General features: G+C 44.4%; 1 protein-coding gene across 17 annotated transcripts in view; it reads right to left on the minus strand.

The window, feature by feature from the left end:
* NUMA1 (nuclear mitotic apparatus protein 1) overlaps positions 1-21,766 on the minus strand; it is a 72,208-nt gene that overhangs the window by 25,011 nt on the left and 25,431 nt on the right. For all 17 annotated transcript variants that reach the window (XM_060273971.2, XM_060273970.2, XM_088668481.1 and 14 more), the window contains 9 exons: positions 15,089-15,159; positions 13,359-13,444; positions 9,751-9,830; positions 8,776-8,858; positions 6,595-6,675; positions 6,099-6,183; positions 4,238-4,349; positions 1,942-2,099; positions 334-451 (listed from right to left, as the gene is read on the minus strand). In XM_060273971.2, coding sequence (XP_060129954.2) covers positions 334-451; positions 1,942-2,099; positions 4,238-4,349; positions 6,099-6,183; positions 6,595-6,675; positions 8,776-8,858; positions 9,751-9,830; positions 13,359-13,444; positions 15,089-15,130 — 845 coding nt within the window. In that variant the 5' untranslated portion in view covers positions 15,131-15,159. The remainder of the gene's footprint in view (positions 1-333; positions 452-1,941; positions 2,100-4,237; positions 4,350-6,098; positions 6,184-6,594; positions 6,676-8,775; positions 8,859-9,750; positions 9,831-13,358; positions 13,445-15,088; positions 15,160-21,766) is intronic.

The following is a 21,766-nucleotide window of genomic DNA, read 5'->3' on the forward strand; positions in this document are numbered from 1 at the left end:
GAAAAGGGCAGGAGCTAAGGAGAGACCCTGGCTGCTTCGATTAAAGATAGGAATAACGGAGGTACACTGTGGGAGCTGCCTAATTCCCAAGGTGTCCTCACCACCTTTGACCAGCAGGTGAAGCCAGAGGCCAACACTATTTTCTTACCCAGCGAAGTCTTCTTCAAAGCAACCCAGCACCCCAAATCTGAGCCAGGAAAGTCCAACAGAGCAAATCAATATTACCGTATTTAGTAGGTTTCTATCCAACTTTTCGACTCAAGTCTTCAAAGCAGTGAGCAAGACTCAAAATGAAGAGAACCAGAGGGGTTCTCAGCCCAAGGGAGGAAGTACCTCTCGTTTTTTTCTCTGAGTTCCTCCATTTCTTTAGATTCCAGCTGATCCGCTGCTTGCCTCTCATGTAGGAGAGTCAGGCGGTCGATCCGCTGCTTCATCACCAGGATCCGCGTTTCTGAAGCAGGAGGGGAGAAGAGAGGACACGGATTATTCAGAAACTAAAAGGCACGTGGTGGCTTCCCCCTGTACAGCAACCAGGCTCCTCTCCATCCAGACACAGCAACTCTGGATGTGTGTTGCTCTGCCTCCAAGCAACCCAACAACAGGGTTGCACAACAGACAGAGCAGCACAGGGAACAAAGACAAATAACAATGGCATCTGAATGCAGGATTAGGCAACTTGCTCACTTTGCAGAAATTTAATCTGACTGCAGAATTTGGAGGAAGGTGAGCGAGGGTGTTTGGGTCTACCCTCTTTAACAGAAAGGAGAGCTGGTGGGGCCAGTAAAGAGGTTTGTTGGATGGATCTACAGCTGACCACAATTAGCAGCAGGATTTTAGATTCTAGTCCATGGAAAGTTCCATTAGGATCCTAACAGATCATCTAGTTCTTATCTAGATCATATTCCTTCTAGTTAAGATTATTATGTTATGCACTTGTGGGTACCAGACTCCCCTAAAACTCCTGGGTTCAGTAGGGGTTGGGACTTAATCAAGGCAAATGTTAAAATAGAAGCCATTTTCCTGATGAGGTAGGCCAGGCATAGACAAACTCCGGCCCTCCAGATGTTTGGGACTACAATTCCCATCATTCCTGACCACTGGTCCTGTTAGCTATGGATGATGGGAATTGTAGAGCCAAACATCTGGAGGGCCAGAGTTTGCCTATGCCTGAGGTAAGCGCTTGGGAGATGGGCCATTTAGAGAACAATGGGAAGGTAATGAGCCATTAGAAAAACCAAGGAGGGGGCTCTGGGCCAATGGCAAAGGAGAGAGTTGGTTAGAAGACAGAGGGAGAGTTTAAAGTGGAGTCTTTAGGGTTGGCTGCAATGTGACCTAGCGAGGAAAAAAGGTTGCAGACTGGCAAAAGCAGCAAGCTGGAGAGAGGGTCAGCACATGGTGTGAATTTGTTTGAATTCAAAGCTGCAGCTATGCAAGCAAGGCCCTCTGGGGTGCTAATGCCCTGAGTCACTCCATCACAGGTTTAGGTCGTATATATGCGTAAACAAACCATATATCCTAAAGACACCACAGTCTGAGCCGTGCCTGATTTCCAAAAGGAAACACAAACCCTGGGTAAGCGGACCTGGAACCACTGGAGTCTCGCCCGCTGAGATTGGAGTGTCGTGCAACAGTTATTAATAATGATTTTTCGTCCCAACCTCCCTCTAGGAGCCCAGGGCAGCCATACAACATCAGTGAAAACAGCAGAAAAAAAATAATACACCTACAAATACATCAACGGTCTCCAAGGAACTGCTAGCATTGCTTTTGCTGTCACACCCATCCCCTGATGGTTCACTGCTACCACCCTCTTTTCCTGCAACTGAGAGGTTCAGGAGCACTTTCATTGCTTCTTCCTACAAAAAGTGCTTGAGAAAAGGGCTCGGCTTGTCTCAGCGTCCCTGGTAGCAACCACTCCACTCCAGGGGCTGACCCCCTCACCTTTTTCATCAACGAGCTTTCGGCTCTCTGCCAGCTCGTGTTCCAGCTCATCTCTATTTTCTCTCTCTTCTTCCAGCAGCTTCTTCAGCTTCCTTATCTGAAACTGGGGTGAATGCATGATGTCACCCATAGGAGAGGCAGAGGAGCCAGGGAGCCACCTGCAAAGAAGTACCAGCCATCTGCATTTGAATTTTTATTTTTTAAATGTGAAAGATGCTTGCACAAAACTCTTGCTGAGCAAAACGTGGTTTGTGTTATGTCATCGAAAAAGGAAACAAGTATAAATGGTTAACCATTCAGATTCTACAAGCGCTATTAAAAAATTCTGCATTGTGCCAAGAAACATGACCCAGCCATCCTATTTATCTAGCTGACACACAAAGAGATGTGCTTTGCAATGTCTCTAAGCATGCTGTGCTAAGCACACTCAGGCTACAGGACATGGTGATATGGTCTTAGAAAGCCATCCCCGCATCTGCAACAGGGAAGAGCATCTAGAGCAAGACAACGCTGGCATCTGTTCCCAGCTCCTCTCTGCTCAAGTTCAGCAAATACTAGCAATGGAGAGCCAGGGATACCACCATGCAAGGTGCAAAGAGGTTGAAGCAGAGTTCAAATCTCGGCTTATCCCATGCCACTCAGCCAACGAGAGAATGGCCAATGTCAGTGACAGCCGCAGTTCCAACTGCAGACAACAATGAGAGCCCAGCTGAACAAGCCCCTCTGTGAGATCACAAAGAGAGTGCCAAGAAGTGGACACAGTTCAGACTCTATGACATGCACCACCTTCCATTACGGCAGACAGCAGCACTTGCTCCCAATCAGGCTTCCAGAATTCTTCTGGCCCCTCTTGGCAGACAGTGTGAGGCAACTTCCTGTGTTCCTGAGTCAAACCATTGGTCCATCCAGCTCAGTACAGCCTACAGCAGGCATCCCCAAACTTCGGCCCTCCAGATGTTTTGGACTACAATTCCCATCTTCCCTGACCACTGGTCCTGTTAGCTAGGGATCATGGGAGTTGTAGGCCAAAACATCTGGAGGGCCGCAGTTTGGGGGTGCCTGGCCTACACTGACTGGCAGTGGCTCTCCAGAATTTCAGGCAGGGGTCTCATCTGGAGGTGCCTGTGAGGACTGATCCTGGCGCTTCCTCAATGTAAAGCAGGCCCTCTACCATGAAGCTACAGCCCCTTCCCCTGAAGCAGACATTCAAGCAGAACCTAACAACATTGCTTTTAAAAATTTTACTTGGAACTATTTGAAGAACTGGAGTGAGAGCTGCTTAAAAGAGAACTGTCTCAGGGGAATGCACTGTATTTTCCTGAGTTTCCCTTCAAACTGTTCCCCAGAAAAACACTGTGTGGGAGTGGGGGAACCTAGATCTAATGAAAATGTTATTAAGTGATCTAAGGAACCATAGAGACCCAAGGTCTTGTGAAGTCTTACACCTACTCAGCTGACTCTATAATCTAAATGATATTTGATATATTGTCATTCACACACATTTTTATGTTATTATCTTCTATTTTTAGAAGCTTCCATTAAAGTTGGCTTAAATGTAACCTCCTTCCTTGGGCATATCACTAGAAACATAAATTGAGCAGGCACATATACGCTTTCCAAACTGACATTTAAGGTCTCTTAGCCCACTTGCACCCACATTGGGATTCACCAATTTTGTTTTGAGCAGACACATAGCTTGGCCACATGGGGGTCTGTGGTGGAGGAAGAACCCTGTTCCCAGGCCTCACCTGGCTACCCCGGAAGTCTCTTTACCCCAGCCTTTGACACCAGAGGTACAACATGTTTTCACAACCCGGCCTATTCCTGCGACTGAATTTCCTTCCAACTGTTTTCAGTTCTGTGTCTTATATTGTTATAACCCACCTGGAATCTGCTGGTGAAGGGCAGGCGATAATGCAATAATAGTAATTATTAATAATAATTATGGTATGGGGCTTCACTGCCTATGCAACTCCTTATCATCTCTTCACCACCTCTTTATTCTCTCCCTGCCAGTTTCTGTGCAAACCACGATTTCCACGCTTCCAAAGGCAACTCAGAATTCTACAAAAAACCCAGATTCCACCTTCACAAACTGAGGGGAAAGCCTCAAGTAACTTAGTTAGGTCTAGATCAGAGATTTGGTGTCCCCTTGGCACAGAATTTAGTTTCCCCAGGCAGGGGCCATATCAATTCCTGCAAGTGCCCTGAAAGGAGGGTTTCCATCTGCCTGTGTGGCATCAGACTGCTGGAATCACAACCACAAATCCTGGGAAGCAACTCGTCAATAACTTACTTATTCATGCTGGATGAAGAGGCGACCTTCTGCAGCTTCAAGAAGTGCACCTCTCGCCTTGGTGGGGTGGTTTCCTCCGAGCTGGTGCTGGAGATACTGGATGATTGTGGCACTGAAGAAATAGGGAGGGTATGCAGAATGTCAGAACCAGCTTGGCAGCAGCAAAGAAAATAGCAAAAGCAAAACCTTAAGCCCAGGGTCCATGCACCTCCCACCCACCCCGTTTGGGTCAGCTGAAGAAGTTCAAGGAACGAACAATTCGGTTTATTAAGTGGACAGATCAATCAGGTTATGAAGAAAATGTTTCAGGTGTTTTTTTTTGTTGGCTGACGAAGCCTGGACAAGGCTGTATATTGTCTCCCTGCTTGTTTAACTTATATGCAGAATTCATCATGCGAAAGGCTGGGCTGGATGAATCCCAAGCTGGAATTAAGACTGCTGGAAGAAATATCAACAACCTCAGATATGCAGATGACACAACCTTGATGGCAGAAAGCGAGGAGGAATTAAAGAACCTTTTAATGAGGGTGAAAGAGGAGAGCGCAAAATATGGTCTGAAGCTCAAGATCAAAAAAACCAAGATCATGGCCACTGGTCCCATCACCTCCTGGCAAATAGAAGGGGAAGAAATGGAGGCAGTGAGAGATTTTACTTTCTTGGGCTCCTTGACCACTGCAGATGGTGACAGCAGTCATGAAATTAAAAGACGCCTGCTTCTTGGGAGAAAAGCAACGACAAACTTAGACAGCATCTTAAAAAGCAGAGACATCACCTTGCCGACAAAGGTCTGTATAGTTAAAGCTATGGTTTTCCCAGTAGTGATGTATGGAAGTGAGAGCTGGACCATAAAGAAGGCTGATCGCCAAAGAATTGATGCTTTTGAGTTATGGTGCTGGAGGAGACTCTTGAGAGTCCCATGGGCTGCAAGAAGATCAAACCTATCCATTCTGAAGGAAATCAGCCCTGAGTGCTCACTGGAAAGACAGATCCTGAAGCTGAGGCTCCAATACTTTGGCCACCTCATGAGAAGAGAAGAATCCTTGGAAAAGACCCTGATGTTGGGAAAGATGGAGGGCACAAGGAGAAGGGGACAACAAAGGACGAGATGGTTGTACAGTGTTCTCGAAGCCACCAACATAAGTCTGACCAAACTGCGGGAGGCAGTGGAAGACAGGAGTGCCTGGCATGCTCTGGTCCATGGGGTCACAAAGAGTTGGACACGACTAAATGATTAAACAACAAGAACAACATACAACTTGATTGAGGCTGGAGATGTGCACCACTGGCATGCAGATGTTGCATGCCAATGGGCCAGAAGACAGAGTACCTCCACAGGGAAGTGCTTTTCAGAAGCCTCCATATAAGGGCTGTAAGTCTTGAGCCAGCTCTGGACAGCAGTATTCTGCATCAATGCAGTATCTCCGGCCAGTAAAGCTCCTGCTCACTCCAACCAATTTGCAAGAGCTCAGCCAGCATCGTTCCCTTTGACTCTCCCCACCTCTGTAAATTCTGCCATGCTAATGCCTACACCTGGCTCCTACTTGCTTTGAAAGAGCCTGTGGAAAAGCCAGACAGTAGGTTTTGAACCAATGCCTTAACCTCGCCAAGAACACTTGCATCTCAACAGATAGCTCACCAAATAACGCCACCCCCAACTAGTGACTCAGTCTTTATCCTCTTTAGACTCGCTGTATAGGAACCGCTGCCCCCTCCCACTGCTCACTGCTGTTCCAACAAACCTGCAGTGGGGCAGCCATGAGATCAAACAGTGTGGCCCGATCTAGGTTGAGCCACTGAAGTCGGCAGGGCAGCCTCGTGCCCCTGAAGGTATTTCACTCCCGCATGCTCACCCGGCACTTACTTTTCTTTTGAAGGAAGGTCTCCAGATTCTCACCGAGGCAATCTTCGTTGTACAACATGAAGTTCAGCGACTTGGCCATCTCCGCCTGCAGGAACAGGGAGGAGGAGGAGGAGGAGGAAGAGAAGGAGACAGGGAAGCTTGAGCAACTGTGAACCTAAGAGCAGCCTTCATTGATGGATGAGGCAAATGGCTCCTCTAGTTCAGCACATGGCTTTTCTCACAGCGGCCAACCAGATGCCCCCACTGGAGGAAATATGCAGCCCTCCCTACTTGTGGTTCCAAGCCAATGGCACTTCTGGTCACATGTAAAGCCAGAGGAAGGTATCCTGCCCTTCAAGCAAGCTTTCCCCTTTGCAGCTTTTGCTTGGACTACCCTTTGTGGAATGTGACCCACCCCACAACCATCACCACAGACGGTTCTTCCATGCCTAGCAGGCTCCAAAAGGTCACTTAGCTGATAAGGCCTCTACAGATGAAGGCAGAATGTTTGAGTTACCTGGAGATCATACTCAACCGTGGTCCATTCTCTGGGAATCTTATCACTCATGGAGGCATAGTAAAACAGCAGCATGACCACCTGAAGAACGGCAGAGACAGAGTGACGTTAACATCGCATGCCACATACAAAGGGAGGGCAAGAGTGTGCATTTTGCCAGTCAGAAGATGCAAAGATATGAACTCTGGTGTCATGTATAGAGCTTTCTACAGATGTCCTTAGAACCCTTTTAAAATAAGCTGGACGTCGATCCAGGATTGGTTGCTATCTTTCCACCACTGCTGCGTAATTTTCCAGTGACTCCATAATTACATGAGCACTGTTCCATAGCATTTGGCATTTTCATATTTGGAAAAAAAGATGGGTTAATGAAGCAATCCTATATCCTTCCACTGTACTGATTAAGAATTCTACAAAACAGTAGTCATTATCCGGAATCACTGTTCAGTGTTGGACATCATATTTGCTGTTTACACAAAGCTTCACAGCTTGTTTTCCATCGGATAAAGTCTGACATCGCGCTTCATTTAAAGACATTCAAAGATTTCAGTTTATTACTTTTGATGTTTTGAAGAAATTCCATAAAGATTTTCATATTGTATATTGTTTATGGTCATCATGTTGCCTTGCTGGAGTCTGTGAGAAGCTGGTAATGATAATGATAATAATAATAATAATAATAATAATAATAATAATAATAATAATAATAATTTATTTATACCCCGCCCATCTGGCTGGGTTTCTCCAGCCACTCTGGGCGGCTTACAACAGAAAAATGAAATAAAACAATTAAACATTAAAAGCCTCCCTAAAAACATTAAAAGCCTCCCTAAGGCCTCAGTCAGTGTGAAGAACATAAAGGATTTGCTATTATTAAATGGGGATAGCAGTGCTGGATGCCTTCATGAGACTCACTATACCCTGATAAGGCTTGGGATCCTATTAATGCTCAAACAATGGAAAATTGTTTCTGCAGGTGTTTATCCATATTGAACCAAGTTTTGTTGTGAGCGAAAAGGAATCAATCAGCGATCAAGGAAAGGCTTCTGGGATGTTGGGCAACAGAGGGAAGTTTCTCTAATGTGGTACAGTTGTTGGTGTGTTAGACTAGGACCTGGGAGATCGGGGTTCAAATCTCCACTCAGCCGTGAAGAGTGATCCTGGGCCAGTCACTGCCTCTCAGCCTAACCTGCCTTGCAGGGTTGTTGTGAGGATAAGTGGGGAGGAGACTAAGAGCTCCTTGAAGGAGGGATGGGACACAAATTGATTGATTGATTGATTGATTGAATATCTGGACTCCATCCTAGCTTCATCTCTTTTTCACATTAGCTATTTCTAATGCCTTTTTGTGCTGTGACTCATTTCTTCTCCAAAACAGACACGGAGAAGAAAACTTTGCTTTTAGATTCCATTCTTGCTGCCTGTAATGATTTTATATTGGGTTAAGTTTTTCTATGCTGAGTTTTTCACATACATTTTGCACACCTCTAATTATTTTGTTCCTAAGAGAGGTTCAGACTTTTATCTTTTTCTCTTTATTTCCGGTTTGAATTTTCCTGGATCCTATATCCTGGACAGTGCTGATTTCTAGTAACACACAAATATACACTCTGGATTGGGAGCTGTGTTCTTCTCTTAAACTGGAATGCTGTGCTGTTCAGACAGCTGGAATAATGCAGTAAACTTTAACTAGAGGGCTGGTGGAGTTTGTGGGGGGGGGGGAGGCGGCGTATGATCCACCGATGGTTAACTTTAATCCTGCATATTGCTCCTCAAAGTTTAATAGAAAAGTCACATATTCATATTCTATTTTGCTTTCCATATAATCATCATCTGCATAACATTGTTCCTTATTTCTCCCTTTCCCAATTTTATTCATGTGCAATGTACTGTGGATTGCTCCTTCATACCATTACGCTCACCCCTTTTATAAGCCGCAATGTGTTACCTGGCCTTCTGCCGATGACTTTAAAATACAGTATATATTTTAGCATTTTAGCAATAAATGCATTTTAGCATTTATTGAGCCCTGTTTGAGCACCACCCTCTCACCCTCTGGGGGCACGTTAAGAATCTCATTCCAGGATGTCCTCTTGACGCTGCTAACCACCATCTCCCACAATGAGATTTAACTTGCCAGCCTGAGCCCCTAAATAAAGAGAGCAGCAGGTGTGAGCATACCTTGGCTAGCTCCAACTCCTCTGCTGCTAGAAGCTTCTCCTCAGATACCAAGTTCTGTGCTGAGGATTTGTGCTTGCAGCGTTCTGGAAGGAGGAAATGTGAATTTTAAAAAGGCATCTTTGAATTCAACCACAGCACCAACCCCAAGGAAAAGGTCTAGACTAGCTATGGAACCCACCCACACCCCATCCTCAGGTGGAAGGCTGCCAAACTGGGAGTGCAGGGGTGGTTTATCAAAAAGATCTAGGAAGGTTTTTGGCTGCAAAAATAAGGAGTGTAGCCACTACATTTTTGTCCATTTAGGCTCAAAAGCTTAGATTGCTTTACATCTATGTACACTTCTCCTTTTTAGCTGCTCTGGGGCATTTACTGTTTAGAAGCAGCAGAGGCGTCCCAATGGCTTCCTCTTCTTTAGCTGTGGCAGCTTGCCATGAGCACCTTTGGACTGTACCTGAGATCAGGCCTGAAATAGCCTTTCACCAAGTGGACCCAAGGCAAGTAAGGATCACCTCTGGGCAGCTAAATGTCTCTGGCTGAGTTTTCTCTCTTCTCTCCTGCACAAGGGAGACCAGCAGGCAGAAGGGGAACTTAAGCCTAGCAAGTCTTGCCATGCTGATTCCCCTCCCCTCCCCTGGCCTTACATGGGTAGAGGGACCTGCTGGCTACTTTCTTCCAATGCTCAGTCTTCACAAAATCATTGTGGGAGCTGCACATAGGCTCATATACTCTTGTAATTTTTAACTGTATGAGTGGGAAAAATCAGTGCAGTATGGAAAATTGCCACTCTTGCCACCAACTCTATCCATCTTCTAGGAACACGGGAGAATGTAAAGAAGTTTCTGCATTAACAACAGCTTTGCTTGCCAGCTTCCTCCACATTGGAGAGTGTGGCAGATGGAGGCTCAGGCTGATGTGTAGACAACAGATTATCTAAATTCAGAAAGAGCCAAGAGGCACTGTAGCAGGAGCTCTTACTCTTGAGAAAGCAGACGACATAGGCAACCCGATCTGGCAAACTCTGCTGCAAAGGGTCCCGTCCCTCTTCAGAGCCATGACTGGAAGAGAACAAAGCAAGCACTTTAACAGAGAGACAGAGTCATTCCTGATGAACTATTTGACCAGAGGGATGATGAGAATCAGAAACAAATGAGGAAGAGGGACACACATTAAGTCAGTTCACATCTACAGCCCAGCCTGTTTACTGTGGCACCTAGAATAGACCTCTTTGAAGCATGAAGCTATGTAACATGGTAAAACGGTAGCCGTTTCCCTTGTGAAACTGGACAGGGAAGTAGTCTGGGTACAACTAGTTCCAATTCAAAGCAGGCTGGTGTATTTGTGGGCAGGGATAAGTGTTACTAAGTGAAAAAGAATATGCATATTTTAAGCTATTACGCCATTAATGAAGCAGGAGATCTAGCTAAAAGACAAAGTCAAGGATTTTTTTTTGCTTGCTTCGTAAAGGGCATTCATACCATAAAGCAATCTGAAATAGACTTCCTATGAACATAGAAGATTAAATGATGTATCAGTCCCTAAAGCTGTCCAATCAAGCCCTCCCCATTGCTCTCCTGTTGATTTGGACTACAACTCCCATGAGTCCCAATGATCATGGCCATATGATGATGAGCCTGATAGGAGTTGTAGTCCAAAACATCTGGAGGGCACCAGGTTGGGGAAGGCTGGTCTGATTGTTCTTGAAAAGGCAGCAGTGGGAAACTCCACAATTGCCACCTGCTTATCAATGTCATTGGTGTCTCTGCATGACCAGAAACTATGGGAGCATTTGACTGGGTTCGTACTGGGAACGGTGGGTGGAGGAAAGACTTGATGATCAGACTGCAAGACTAAAACAGACCAGAACACAAAACCCTCAGAAAGACAGTCGCTATCCCTAGTGACCTCCACTTATCCTTTGCATCCAAAGGCAGAACTCCCCAGACTTAATTACTAACTATTAGATTCTGTTTACTTCCTTGTTTACATTGTGAGCAACGGCCACCAGAGACTGCAGAATGATGCACCCAAAAGAGCCACAAGGGGGAGTCAACTGTGCTGCTTCTCAAGTTTGCAACACTAAGAGTCAGGCCTGGAATAACCCCTGTACTATGCTGCCTGAAACAACTATCTGAGAATCATGGGGCTGCAGAGTTGGAAAAGGACCACAAGGGCCATCTAGTCCAACCCTCTGCAATGCAGGAATCCTTTGCTAAACGTGGGTCTTGAACTCACAACCCTGAGATCAAGAGGATCATGCGCTACCAACTTGTGAGCTATCCCAGTTCCATGCGTGACAATTTTAGGACGTTTGGTCAGTGGCATTTTTTCAGCCAAGCACCCACACTCATCTACTCTGAGCTCAGGCTGCTCAGCAGTGTCTGACACAGCTTCAGATGCTGACACAGCAAACTGCCAAGAATTAAAATGTTAGCTCTAAAAATTCAAGGAAGGGATTTGCTTCACTGCAAGGTGCTTGAACCAGGTAGGTAAAGAATAGCAAATTTATTATGATTCAATTCATATCCCGCCCTTCCTCCCAAAGGAATCCAGGGCGACGAACACCTTGGGACAGAGTACATTGAGGGTCACCTTCACCCACATGTGACTAACGTCTGAGACCTTCCATGGTCTGGTGGGAAGAGTATGATGGCACCTCATTTTTGGAACACCAACAAAATTGTTCGGCACCTTCTTATCAGTACTTGGATATCACTTTTAAAACAAATTTTAACAGTACTTTTAATGTTTTAGAGTTCTGACTTTTGTCTCCTGTTTGTTTTGTGATTGTTTCGTTGCCTGCAACATTCTAGTAGTTAGCATTTATTCTTATATGTTGCTTTGGGTAAATTTGTAGAAAAGTAATTTAAGCATATTAGCGTATGAAAACACCAGACAGATAAAACATTAAAATGGTATCTGGGCAGTATAAGCTGAATTCCAGGGTGCCTTGGGCTTTCAAGCATTTCAGAAGAAATTGTGAAGCTGCCTGCACACCTCCAATATGCTCCTAGAACAATTACCAAGGGAAGATGAAAATTAAGTATATACAGAACTGCAGTGGAGGGAAACCACTAATTCCTGAAATCCAGCAGGAGGTTTAGAAGAAAACCCGACACCCCTTTTACACAGTACTTCATAAACTGAGGCACAGATCATTTGCAGTTTTTGAACCGAGTCTCCTCATCCTCCCCAAACCTTTACATAAACACCAAAGTCCTTACAGTGCAGGCAAAGTGCCTAGCCTGGCAGCTTGTTTCATTGATTTGTTTATCAGAGTTCAAAACCAGATGGAATGGGATTAAGGAGGCTTTGAGTAAATACAGGCTCTGCAGGAAGTCCTCTTCACCACCTCCTCCTACACAACTGGGAATCATTTCTTAAACGCAACTCCAGCTGTCCAGCAGGACAGGTAACAATAGCCAAGGTGCGTCAAGAGAGGCTGTCCCAGCTAAGGATGTAAAGTACAAAAATAACTTCCATCAACTAAAAACACACTATATCAGAATAAGTTCTGCATTTAATTCAGAATCCAATTAAGAGACAAAGAATGTAATCAACAGCAAACAGGCTACAATTCCTTAAAACCTCAGAGTTCTACTATGGTTATTCCTAAGACTATGAAAGTGCTACAGATATCACCTATGCACTTGAACAACACTGGAAGGGAGGAAGCTCACTGTCAGGGCTATGGGGAAGTGAGAATTTACACAAGTACATAATTCTGTACTAGCATTCGGAGGGGGGTGCGTTATTAAAGCAGCTGGTTTCCAAACACTTTTTACTGCAAAGAGTGGCCTACTGCATAGAGGTAAAAGCAGTAGAACAGGGGTCAGCAAGGTTTACCTCGCCTGGGCCTGTTCACTCCAGTGGAGATCCCTCCATGTGCCGGATAGCCACACACGCACATGCGATTTCTGGAGTCTGCGCATGTGCGATTTCCGGCACCACAGAAGCAAGTCCCCGTCCCCACGCTGGTTTAATGCAGCGCGCAGGGACTCGCTGAGCAGGCGGCTCGGCCCGTGGGCTGGTTAAACAACCCCCGTGGGCCGCTTGTAGCCCATGGGCCTTAGGATGCAGACCCCTGCACTAGAGGAGCCAGGGATGGGAACTAACTGAAAGGTTTTCCAGCACCAGGGGATGCACCTGCAGGGCTCCTCAAAACTTGATCATCCTTATGACTAGCATTTATAAAGGTAAAGTTACCGCTGACGATTAGGTCCAGTCGTGGACGACTCTGGGGTTGCGGCACTCATCTCGCTCTATAGGCCGAGGGAGCCAGCGTTTATCTGCAGACAGCTTCCAGGTCATGTAGCCAGCATGACTAAGCCCCTTCTGGCAAACCAGAGCAGCACACGGAAATGCTGTTTACCTTCCCGCTGGAGCAGTACCTATTTATCTACTTGCACTTGATGTGCTTTCGAACTGGACCAGCAGTTATACTGATCACTTTTTGTACATTATTTGCTACTGCTGTTCACTGGCTGTAGCATTCAGCCTCTGTCCCTACAAGACTTAAAAAAACAACAGCATTACAATGCACATTGACTTCACAGTATAGCAAGTAAGGAAAGGTGTCCTCTTACATTTTGTTGATTATCTTGATGAAAATGCTGCAGTCTTGGAGCTGAGACAATGAATTCAGGGTATCATCCAGCTTCAGACTGTTCACCTGAAGAAGAGAAGATGAATCAAATCACAGGCTAGAAATCCACTTGCTGGCAAGTTAAGGAATAAGCTCAGTCAGTGTATCAATTCTGAGAGTTGTGGTGATGTACCAATTGCAGTTTATCCACATGTAAGCTTGGTGGAAACCCCAATAAGGAAAACATACAAGCACTTAGCAATGCACTGCATACACCTTGTGCTTGGAGAGGCAAGAATCTCAGATCAGACACAAAGATGAGTGATAGATAATAGCTTTCAGCAAGTCAACAGGAATATGCCTTACACATCTGCCATAAAGAAAAAACTTAATGGGTACATCACAGCTGATCATGAGGCTTTGGAATAGGGCGCAGAAGAAGTACACATTATTTAATTTCCTTGCCTCCTGCTTGATACAACTCTACATGGGTTTTAGTCTACAAGTCCCAGTGGCTATATGCTACCTCCAGAATCAGAGACAGCAGGCTCAGTTACCAGTAGGAGAGGGCTGGTGCTCTCAGATCCTGCTTGTGAACTTCTCAGAGGGCTCTGGCTGCCCACAGTGGTGGACCAGATAGGCACTTAGATTGTTTCAGCAAGGATTTTCTTACTCCCCCCTGCCTTGGTGTCTTAACCCCATGTAGGAACTAATGCAAACAGTTCCATGTGGGAGCCACTGAACAACATTGCTCCAATGAACCCTCATTCTTCATGACTGTCTGGGGGTATCTGAAAAATTTTCCTAGTTACAGTAGACTTAATTTAAACAGCTCTCACATTAACTATGGCCTTTTCCAAACATACATAAACCTCATCAATATCTTTTAAGGAGTTTGAGGGAGTGGGAGCAACTGACAATTACATCTAGGAAGTGCCAGCTTTTTAGGCATTCATAAAGAGGTCCAACTCCTCACCTCCACCCCTTTCCTGATAAAAAGGCAAGCAACAAATTCAAAGTTTTGGATGAAATCCAAGGTCTCAACACTGATCTCAAGCATATCTGAAAGCTTCACAGAGCATCCAAGGAAAGAAACTCTCCCCAATGAAAATATTCCTCAGGGTGCCATTGATTTAAACCCATTACATAAATCAGGAAGGGGGGGGGCTGACTTAAATCTAGTTTCCCATGAATACTTCTATGCACATTTCCAAAAAAAATGGAGCATATGTGGCTAATAAACCATGTTAAATGACAACTTAAAATTTACACTGCTTCAATTCTTACAATCAGGCCTTGAATCACATTGGCACACTAAACACTCTCCAGGGCTTCAGGCAGAGGTCTCCCTCAACCCTACCTGGAGACTCTGGGGACTGAACCCAGAACCTTCTGTGTACAAAAGAAAAAAGAAAAAGATACCCTACAATTGAGTTATGGACATCTCATTGCCCGTTTTGTCACTGAAACGCAGCTGGTCCTCTTGCTACAACTGCCAGTTTCGCCTTTCCTAAGGTAACATGTTTTACATCTTAGGAACTTGTTTCTCGCAGGGAAGATCTGCTGGATCAAAAACGCAGTGCCGCAAAGGGAAGTGTCAGCCACACAAAGTACTTTGGACAGGGATAACAGAGCACAGTTAGCCCAGAGGGAAAAGAAGGCACCAGAGTACAAGGTGTAGCCACATCCTAAGCAGCTACCGGTATAAAGAATAAAGAAGAGGCATCTTACCCAAGCAAGGAGAGCTGAGGCTCTCGTGTTGTGAAGCGACATCTTGGTGCTTTGCCAGGTTACCCTCCAACCTAGAAAGGCCAAGAGAAAGGAGGGGAAGAATTTAAAGCTTTGAAATTAAGTAATTTTCACTCCCCATCAAGAAGTTACACTCCAACAGCAAATAACATAAAAGTGCATCTGTTCTGTCCCTTGTGGGAACCTCGGCTCCTGTGATAAAAGGGAAAGTTGGATTGAAGTTTTATGACCAGCCCTTGCTTCTTTAAAGTTCTGGACAGCTGTTACTCAAGTAACTGGCTTTGTTCCATGTTTTTACAGGTAAAGAGAGAGAAACACACTTATTGCTTTCATGGCTCCTTGTCCTGCCTCAGATCTCTTAACCAGCAGAAAATGCAATGCTAAGGCCCGCACAAAGGTTTAATGTTACATTCCTTGATAGCAGGACTGTAAATGTAGGCTCCTACAAAGCTAGCCTACAAAGGGCCAGCCAACTGGTCCCGCTGGCAACCTGATGAATGCAAAGTACTGCATTAACAATGTTTCATGGTTAGACCAGTCAATTAGTATGCATTTTTCTGTATTAATGTGACACACCAATGGGGAACTTGATTCAAACAGGTTTTCTTACTAATCCATCATAACAGCTCCACTTCTCCAGCTACCAGTCTTTCTACTCCCACACTCTGCAATGGTTTTGTAAAAGCTGAGCCAGTTATCTTTTGCCATGGCCAAGACCAGTCTGTTTTGTTTAAAACAGAAACAGGCACAGAGGACTGTACCATCTTAGATGTCTAGGAGGATGAGTGTATATTTGAAAGCTTTTAAGACAATGCATAGGCAAAACATGCTAGTGAACATTCAAATATGCAAACCCCTACAAGTATACATATGACAGTTCCGTCCTATTCAATAGTCTAGAAAATGACCTGGGAATGCCTGGATTGGCTCCAAGTGGACAGGAACAGTTGTGACAAAATAGTGGATCACAGAGGCTTCCTGTTGTTACAATCTCCCCATAAAAAAATAGTATGGAAACTAAACAAGCTCATGGAGTATTGAGAACCTTTAGTAAAAGTAGGGCTTTTTCAAACAGCAACTTTGAAGAAATAGGAAAACTGTCCAGAAGCAAAGAGAACACAAGGCCCCTCTTTCAACCCCAACCAAAACAAGATTTAGCCTGCCTTAAGCTAGGGCTGCTATTTGCCCCTTTTATTTGGCCTGGGAAGAGGGGCAGAATGGGATGTCATTTGATCTGTTTCGACTTGCCACTTGTTACTAATGATAGGCCTTCTTTGAACCTTGTTATGAACCAACGTCAAAGGGAAGGGGAAAACCTGGAACCAACCATTGAAAACCACAGGCATGGAAGTTTTGAGCCTAGTATTTCCTTCCTAGTGTTTTGTCTTACGTGTCAAATATTTTTACGCCTTGCTGCTATTTTGCATCAGCAGTCGCTAACCATTTCTTATGTGAAGGACCATAGTGACCCATGGTCAACCCTCTGGGGACCACAGCCAAGACCTTGTGTGGCAATTCTTGAGGGGTTTTGGGCCCTTGCAAAAAACCTTTGGGCATCACAGTATCACAACAGGGTACCTATAGGAGTTGCAAAACCCTGGGGGACCCTCAGTGGTTTTGGCAACATCACAGCATTCTGGAGGGTCTTGCAAGTCCTGGAAGACCTGCTCCCTGCTTTGCTGGCCTTTTCTCACTTGGCCTGGGAAGACAGAGCTCTGCAGCTACAAAAGCTGAGGCTGCTGAACAGACTCGTGGGCTGTGGTTTGTTTAAGGTGCTTTGTTGGTTTTTTGCTATTAATTAAGGATATTCATTAATATTAATTGTTGTATCTTTTTTCTAATCTTATGATTTATGTGGACATTGTTTCAATTGAGTTGTGTACTATTTGATGTTTTGTTTATTCTGACTATTTTTGTTACGTTATAATTATGTAAATCTTGTTATGTTGTAAGACGCCTTGAGCATGGTTTTAATTATGGAAAGATGTCATACAAATAAAATGATGATGGAAAAACCCTCCTGAAGAAATATATGAAGCTTCCAGGTGGAAGCAAGTTATCTACAGTACCTAATTATATAGAAAAACAAATGTTTAACAGTTTGACTAAGTGTCATATATTTATAGACTAATAGAACTGCAGAGTTGGAATGTATTCCAAGATCATCCAGTCCAACCCCCTGCAATGTAGGAAATCTCAAATAAAGCATACATGACAGATGGCTATCCAGCCTCTGCCTTAAAACCTCCAAGGAAGGAGAGTCCACCACCTTCTGAGGGAGACCACTGCAAAATGTTAATCACTGCACCTGCTTGGAAGAATAAAAATCAAGGCATTACTCAACCTTCAGACCAGCATGTCTGATGGCAACAGAAGACTGAAAAGCCAGGACTCCTGTCAATGCAAAACACACTATTTCCTCAAGAAAGCGCAAGTAATGTCTCTCACAGCTCTCTCCAGGACTTCAGAGGGACCACAACTCTAGGAAATAACAGCTCTTTTTAGCTATGCTCTCCAATTTAAAGCAAAGGAAAATACAAGTCAGCAGTACAAATCAAGAAAAAGCAGAATGCTCACTTCAAATCTGCAACAAAATGCCCTGGTTTACTTGTGGCACAACTGAGGCAAGCTTGGATTTCACACAAGTTCTTAGCTGCAACATTTCCTCATTCTAGAATTCTAGAAGGCCTTTTCCTTCAATGTGTGAATCTTCCAGCATAAAAAGCAGTTAGTTGACAGGAAATATGTGGGCAGCTGGCTTGGAATCCTGTGCTAATGTACACAAAGTGACGCGGCCGAAATAGAAACATGCAAAACAGGCATTTGTAGTATTGGGCATGTGTTCAAAAATGGCTTTAGTAATTCTACACAGTAACATGTTACAAGCCATCAGGTTCACAAAACAGCACATTAAAATGTCATGTGTGAAGCCCCTAATCAGTTGTTTTTCCGTAACTACCTACATGCCGATCATAACTCTCAAAGGACTCACACATTTTATCTGCATGCTCCCACTTCCCAAGACTCAACATGGAATAGTAAATTTATGCAGCTTACTGGATTACACAAACAGGTGAGGGTTTTTTTTTAAAAAAATAACCCTGTGTACCAAGGGGTCCCCTGAATATGTAGAGGAAGCCACAATTATTTTTGGATAGTGCTGTTTCGTTTCCAAATGACAGGCATACAAGTTTACTGCTGGAAGGGGTGATCAAGGCCCCTGAAGAAACACTGGGAACCTCTATGGCTCCCCATTAGTTTCTATTGCTGCTCAACAACTGGCTATAAAATGTAAGGTTGGTGCTACAATCACAAGGGCTCTTTAAAACACAAAAGGAGTGACACTCACCATACATTAGATACAATATCCTAGATTCAAGAGCCCACCGGCCAACACTGACAGGTGGAGGAAGCCACCCACATGTCAATCACCTGGTGCCACTTATTTATATAACAGGATTTATATACCGCTTAGTCATCAAAACCTAGAGGGAAGCTAGTCAGGACTTAAATTTGGAACCACCCAATGAGAGAGCCCACTGGATGAGCAAGAAGGGAGTCTCAGCGGATGTGACATCTCAGCCCCAGTGACAAAGCAGCAAGCAAGTTAAGCAGCAGAGTGAGTTCAACAGCAGAGGAAGGAGGACAGGGAAGACTTCTCTCCCCCCAACAAATCCTAAGCTCCCAAAGTAAACTAACTCAATAACCTATAAAAACAGATATGCACAGAGAAAGCCAGCTGGGGCACAGCATGCAGTGTATTGTACAAAATACTATACCAGTAAATACAACTGTCTTGCCTTCTGGACAGGTGGGGGTGTGCTTGGTGCAATGCGTTCCTGGCCCTCAGGGAACCAAGTTCATTCTCCCAAGGCCAAAATGGTTGACCTGCAGAAGCTGAGAGAGGTTGGTGGACAAGGCCTTTGGGGACTTGACAGCTGCCATGCTGTCATGGAAAATGAGGGTCTCGGTCACTGTGAGGAAGAAGGAAATGATCCCTTAGAAACCTGCTCCACAGTAACTCGGAGCAGGGCTTTTAGTGTGACTGCCCCTGTTCTGCAGAACAGCATTTTTGTTGAAACACTCCCATATGCCCACTGTCTGCATTTTCTGGAAACAACTGAAGACAACTACTTTGGCTAGGAAAATGCCTCTGGCTGGCTAAGGCAGGGGAAACCCAAACCCAATGCAGAAAAGTTACTGCCAGTAGGAGGAGGATTATATACATATATTTATTTAAACCTTCTCCAAACGTTTAGGCCCATCATATGCACATGCATATTTGATAACAAGCCATATTTTGACCCAAATTCAAGGTCAGATAAGGACCGCCTACTTTCTAGAGGTTTCCTTTTGATCTAGTGTAGGTACATTATCTGCTTGTGTTTCATGGAACTGACATCAGCCATCTATCCATGTTAACAAGTACTGATCAGATCTTGGGATATGAAGCAAGGGAAGACCTGAGCTGCATTTGTTGAATACAAATCATACCCAGGGGGACAGTTTTGCATGGCTCAGATTCTTAGAGATGCCATCTGGACTGGGAGATGCCAACACATGCCTTGTCAAGGCAGAACCTGCCCATGTGGCATAAATGCTATGGATAACCTTGGCTACTGTTTACAAATATTCTCACTTAGGACAGTGCTAACAAAATACTCTGCTGATATTGTGCTCCTGGAACCCCCCCCCCCCGGAGAACATGACATAATGAGCTCTGGCATGCAAACTGGCTTTGGTAAAATGCTGAAAATAAAAATATGATCATAACTGGTCTTTCTCAGTTTCCTAATAAAATATCTTTACACTGAACCTCCTGCTCTCTATTCAATTTGGATCAACATTAACTCAGGCCACAGTCCAAAAGCTCCAAAAGAGAAGCTACTCCTTCTCCATTAGCCATTCCCTCACCCCACCCCACCCAAAAAAACCCAGTAAGATGAAAAGAAGAGTAAACTCTAAAGGTTGATTTGGCTGTAAAGAGCATCCATGATACATTGAAAAGTGGGGAGGAAACTAAGAAGCTCAGTTGGAAAGCAAGGCACAGGACCACCAAAGGTTCCTTTGTGTGTACTTTATGGTATAAACTACTTACCCTAAAGGTTAAAGTATACATTTCTACAATTAAGTCACCAAGCCTGATCTGCTCCAGAGCTTTATGAAATGTGTGAATATTATAAGACTGCCACGAAGAAGATCTGCCATTTCTGCATGCAACTAGGCCTTTTTTATCTTATCCCTACAGGAACTGGAATGAAAACTTCTGTATTGTTTCACAGCACCCAGCACCCAAACTCTAGTCTAAATGTGATAGCACAACAAGCTCTTAAGCAGCTAGACAGAAGCCACATGCTAAGGTTCCAATCTCGAGGAACTCCAGGGTGAGGCACCCTATTCCATATGTGTGCATGCATGTGCAGACATATGTACACTGACACACACTGAGCTCCACCAGTATCACTTGTTCTTGCCAGGCCACCTCAGCTACAGTAGCCTTTGCTTCCTGTGGCTGTCAAACCACAGCTGACAAGAGGAGATCGAGCACCGTGGAGCAATGAGCAGTTGTCATTTGTGAACTGTTCCTCTCAGCTGCCTGCACAACTGCAATCATCACATCTCTAAAACCTATTGAAAAAAAAGCATTCATTTGAATATTTACAGATTCGTCTTTCCCATTTTTTTCCCATCATCAAGACAAAAAATGATTTTGTCTCTATAAAGCAGAGCACAGACTCATCATGGATAGTTCCACATTGTCCTTGTGTTTTGCTTGTAGGTAAGATAGCAGTGGTGTGTCAGAAACACCCCTTATAAGGTAAGCTTTACCTCCACTTATTTTGCAGGGGGATCTCATCATAATTATATCTGCTTTGGTCATTTCGAGGGCCTACTACTGCAGTGCACTTTATATGGGGCTGCCCTTGAAGACAATTCAGAAGCACAGCAGGTGCAATAAATCACTGAGCGCCTGCCAAATGTCAGAAGAAGAAAGCACCTTTAGCCAACATTGCAGAAGTTGCACTGGCTGCTTATCAACTTCTGGGCCTAATTCAAGGGGCTGGTGATTGCTTCTAAATCCTTGTGCCAGATTGTATCACATACCCTCACACATACAGACCCTACACACATAAGACATGCAGCATACAGGTACATCTCTCTCTCTCTCTCTCTCTCTCTCTCTCTCTCTCTCTCTCTCTCTCTCACACACACACACACACACACACACACACACACACACACACACAAACACACACACACACACACACACACTGTCTCTCTCACACTCTAATCCCCACTGCAGCACTGGGCTTGGTAGAGAGGTTTCCGTCTATTTTTTTATTCGTCTCACATATGCCATCTTGAATTTGGACAAAGCAGAATGAAAAAATAAAAATAAAAATTCTATGTGGGAAAATACACTAAACATAAGCACTTAATGCAATCCTTACAGAAGAGAAACACATCACCTCAAATAATCCCCAACTGCTAACAGTATTTAATTCCTTTTTCAACGAAGGTTCTTGTGGCACTTTAGAGACAAACTAATCCACTATGGCATAAGCATTTGGGGACCACTTGCTTTTTTCACACAAACAGATTCTGTACTGAAGTATCAAAACTGACAATGTCAGCTTTCACAAAACAAAAAAAGGGAAA

The sequence above is a fragment of the Zootoca vivipara genome, chromosome 4 (assembly GCF_965207765.1).
Source record: "Zootoca vivipara chromosome 4, rZooViv2.hap1.1, whole genome shotgun sequence".
In the NCBI taxonomy this organism is placed as follows: Eukaryota; Metazoa; Chordata; class Lepidosauria; order Squamata; family Lacertidae; genus Zootoca; species Zootoca vivipara.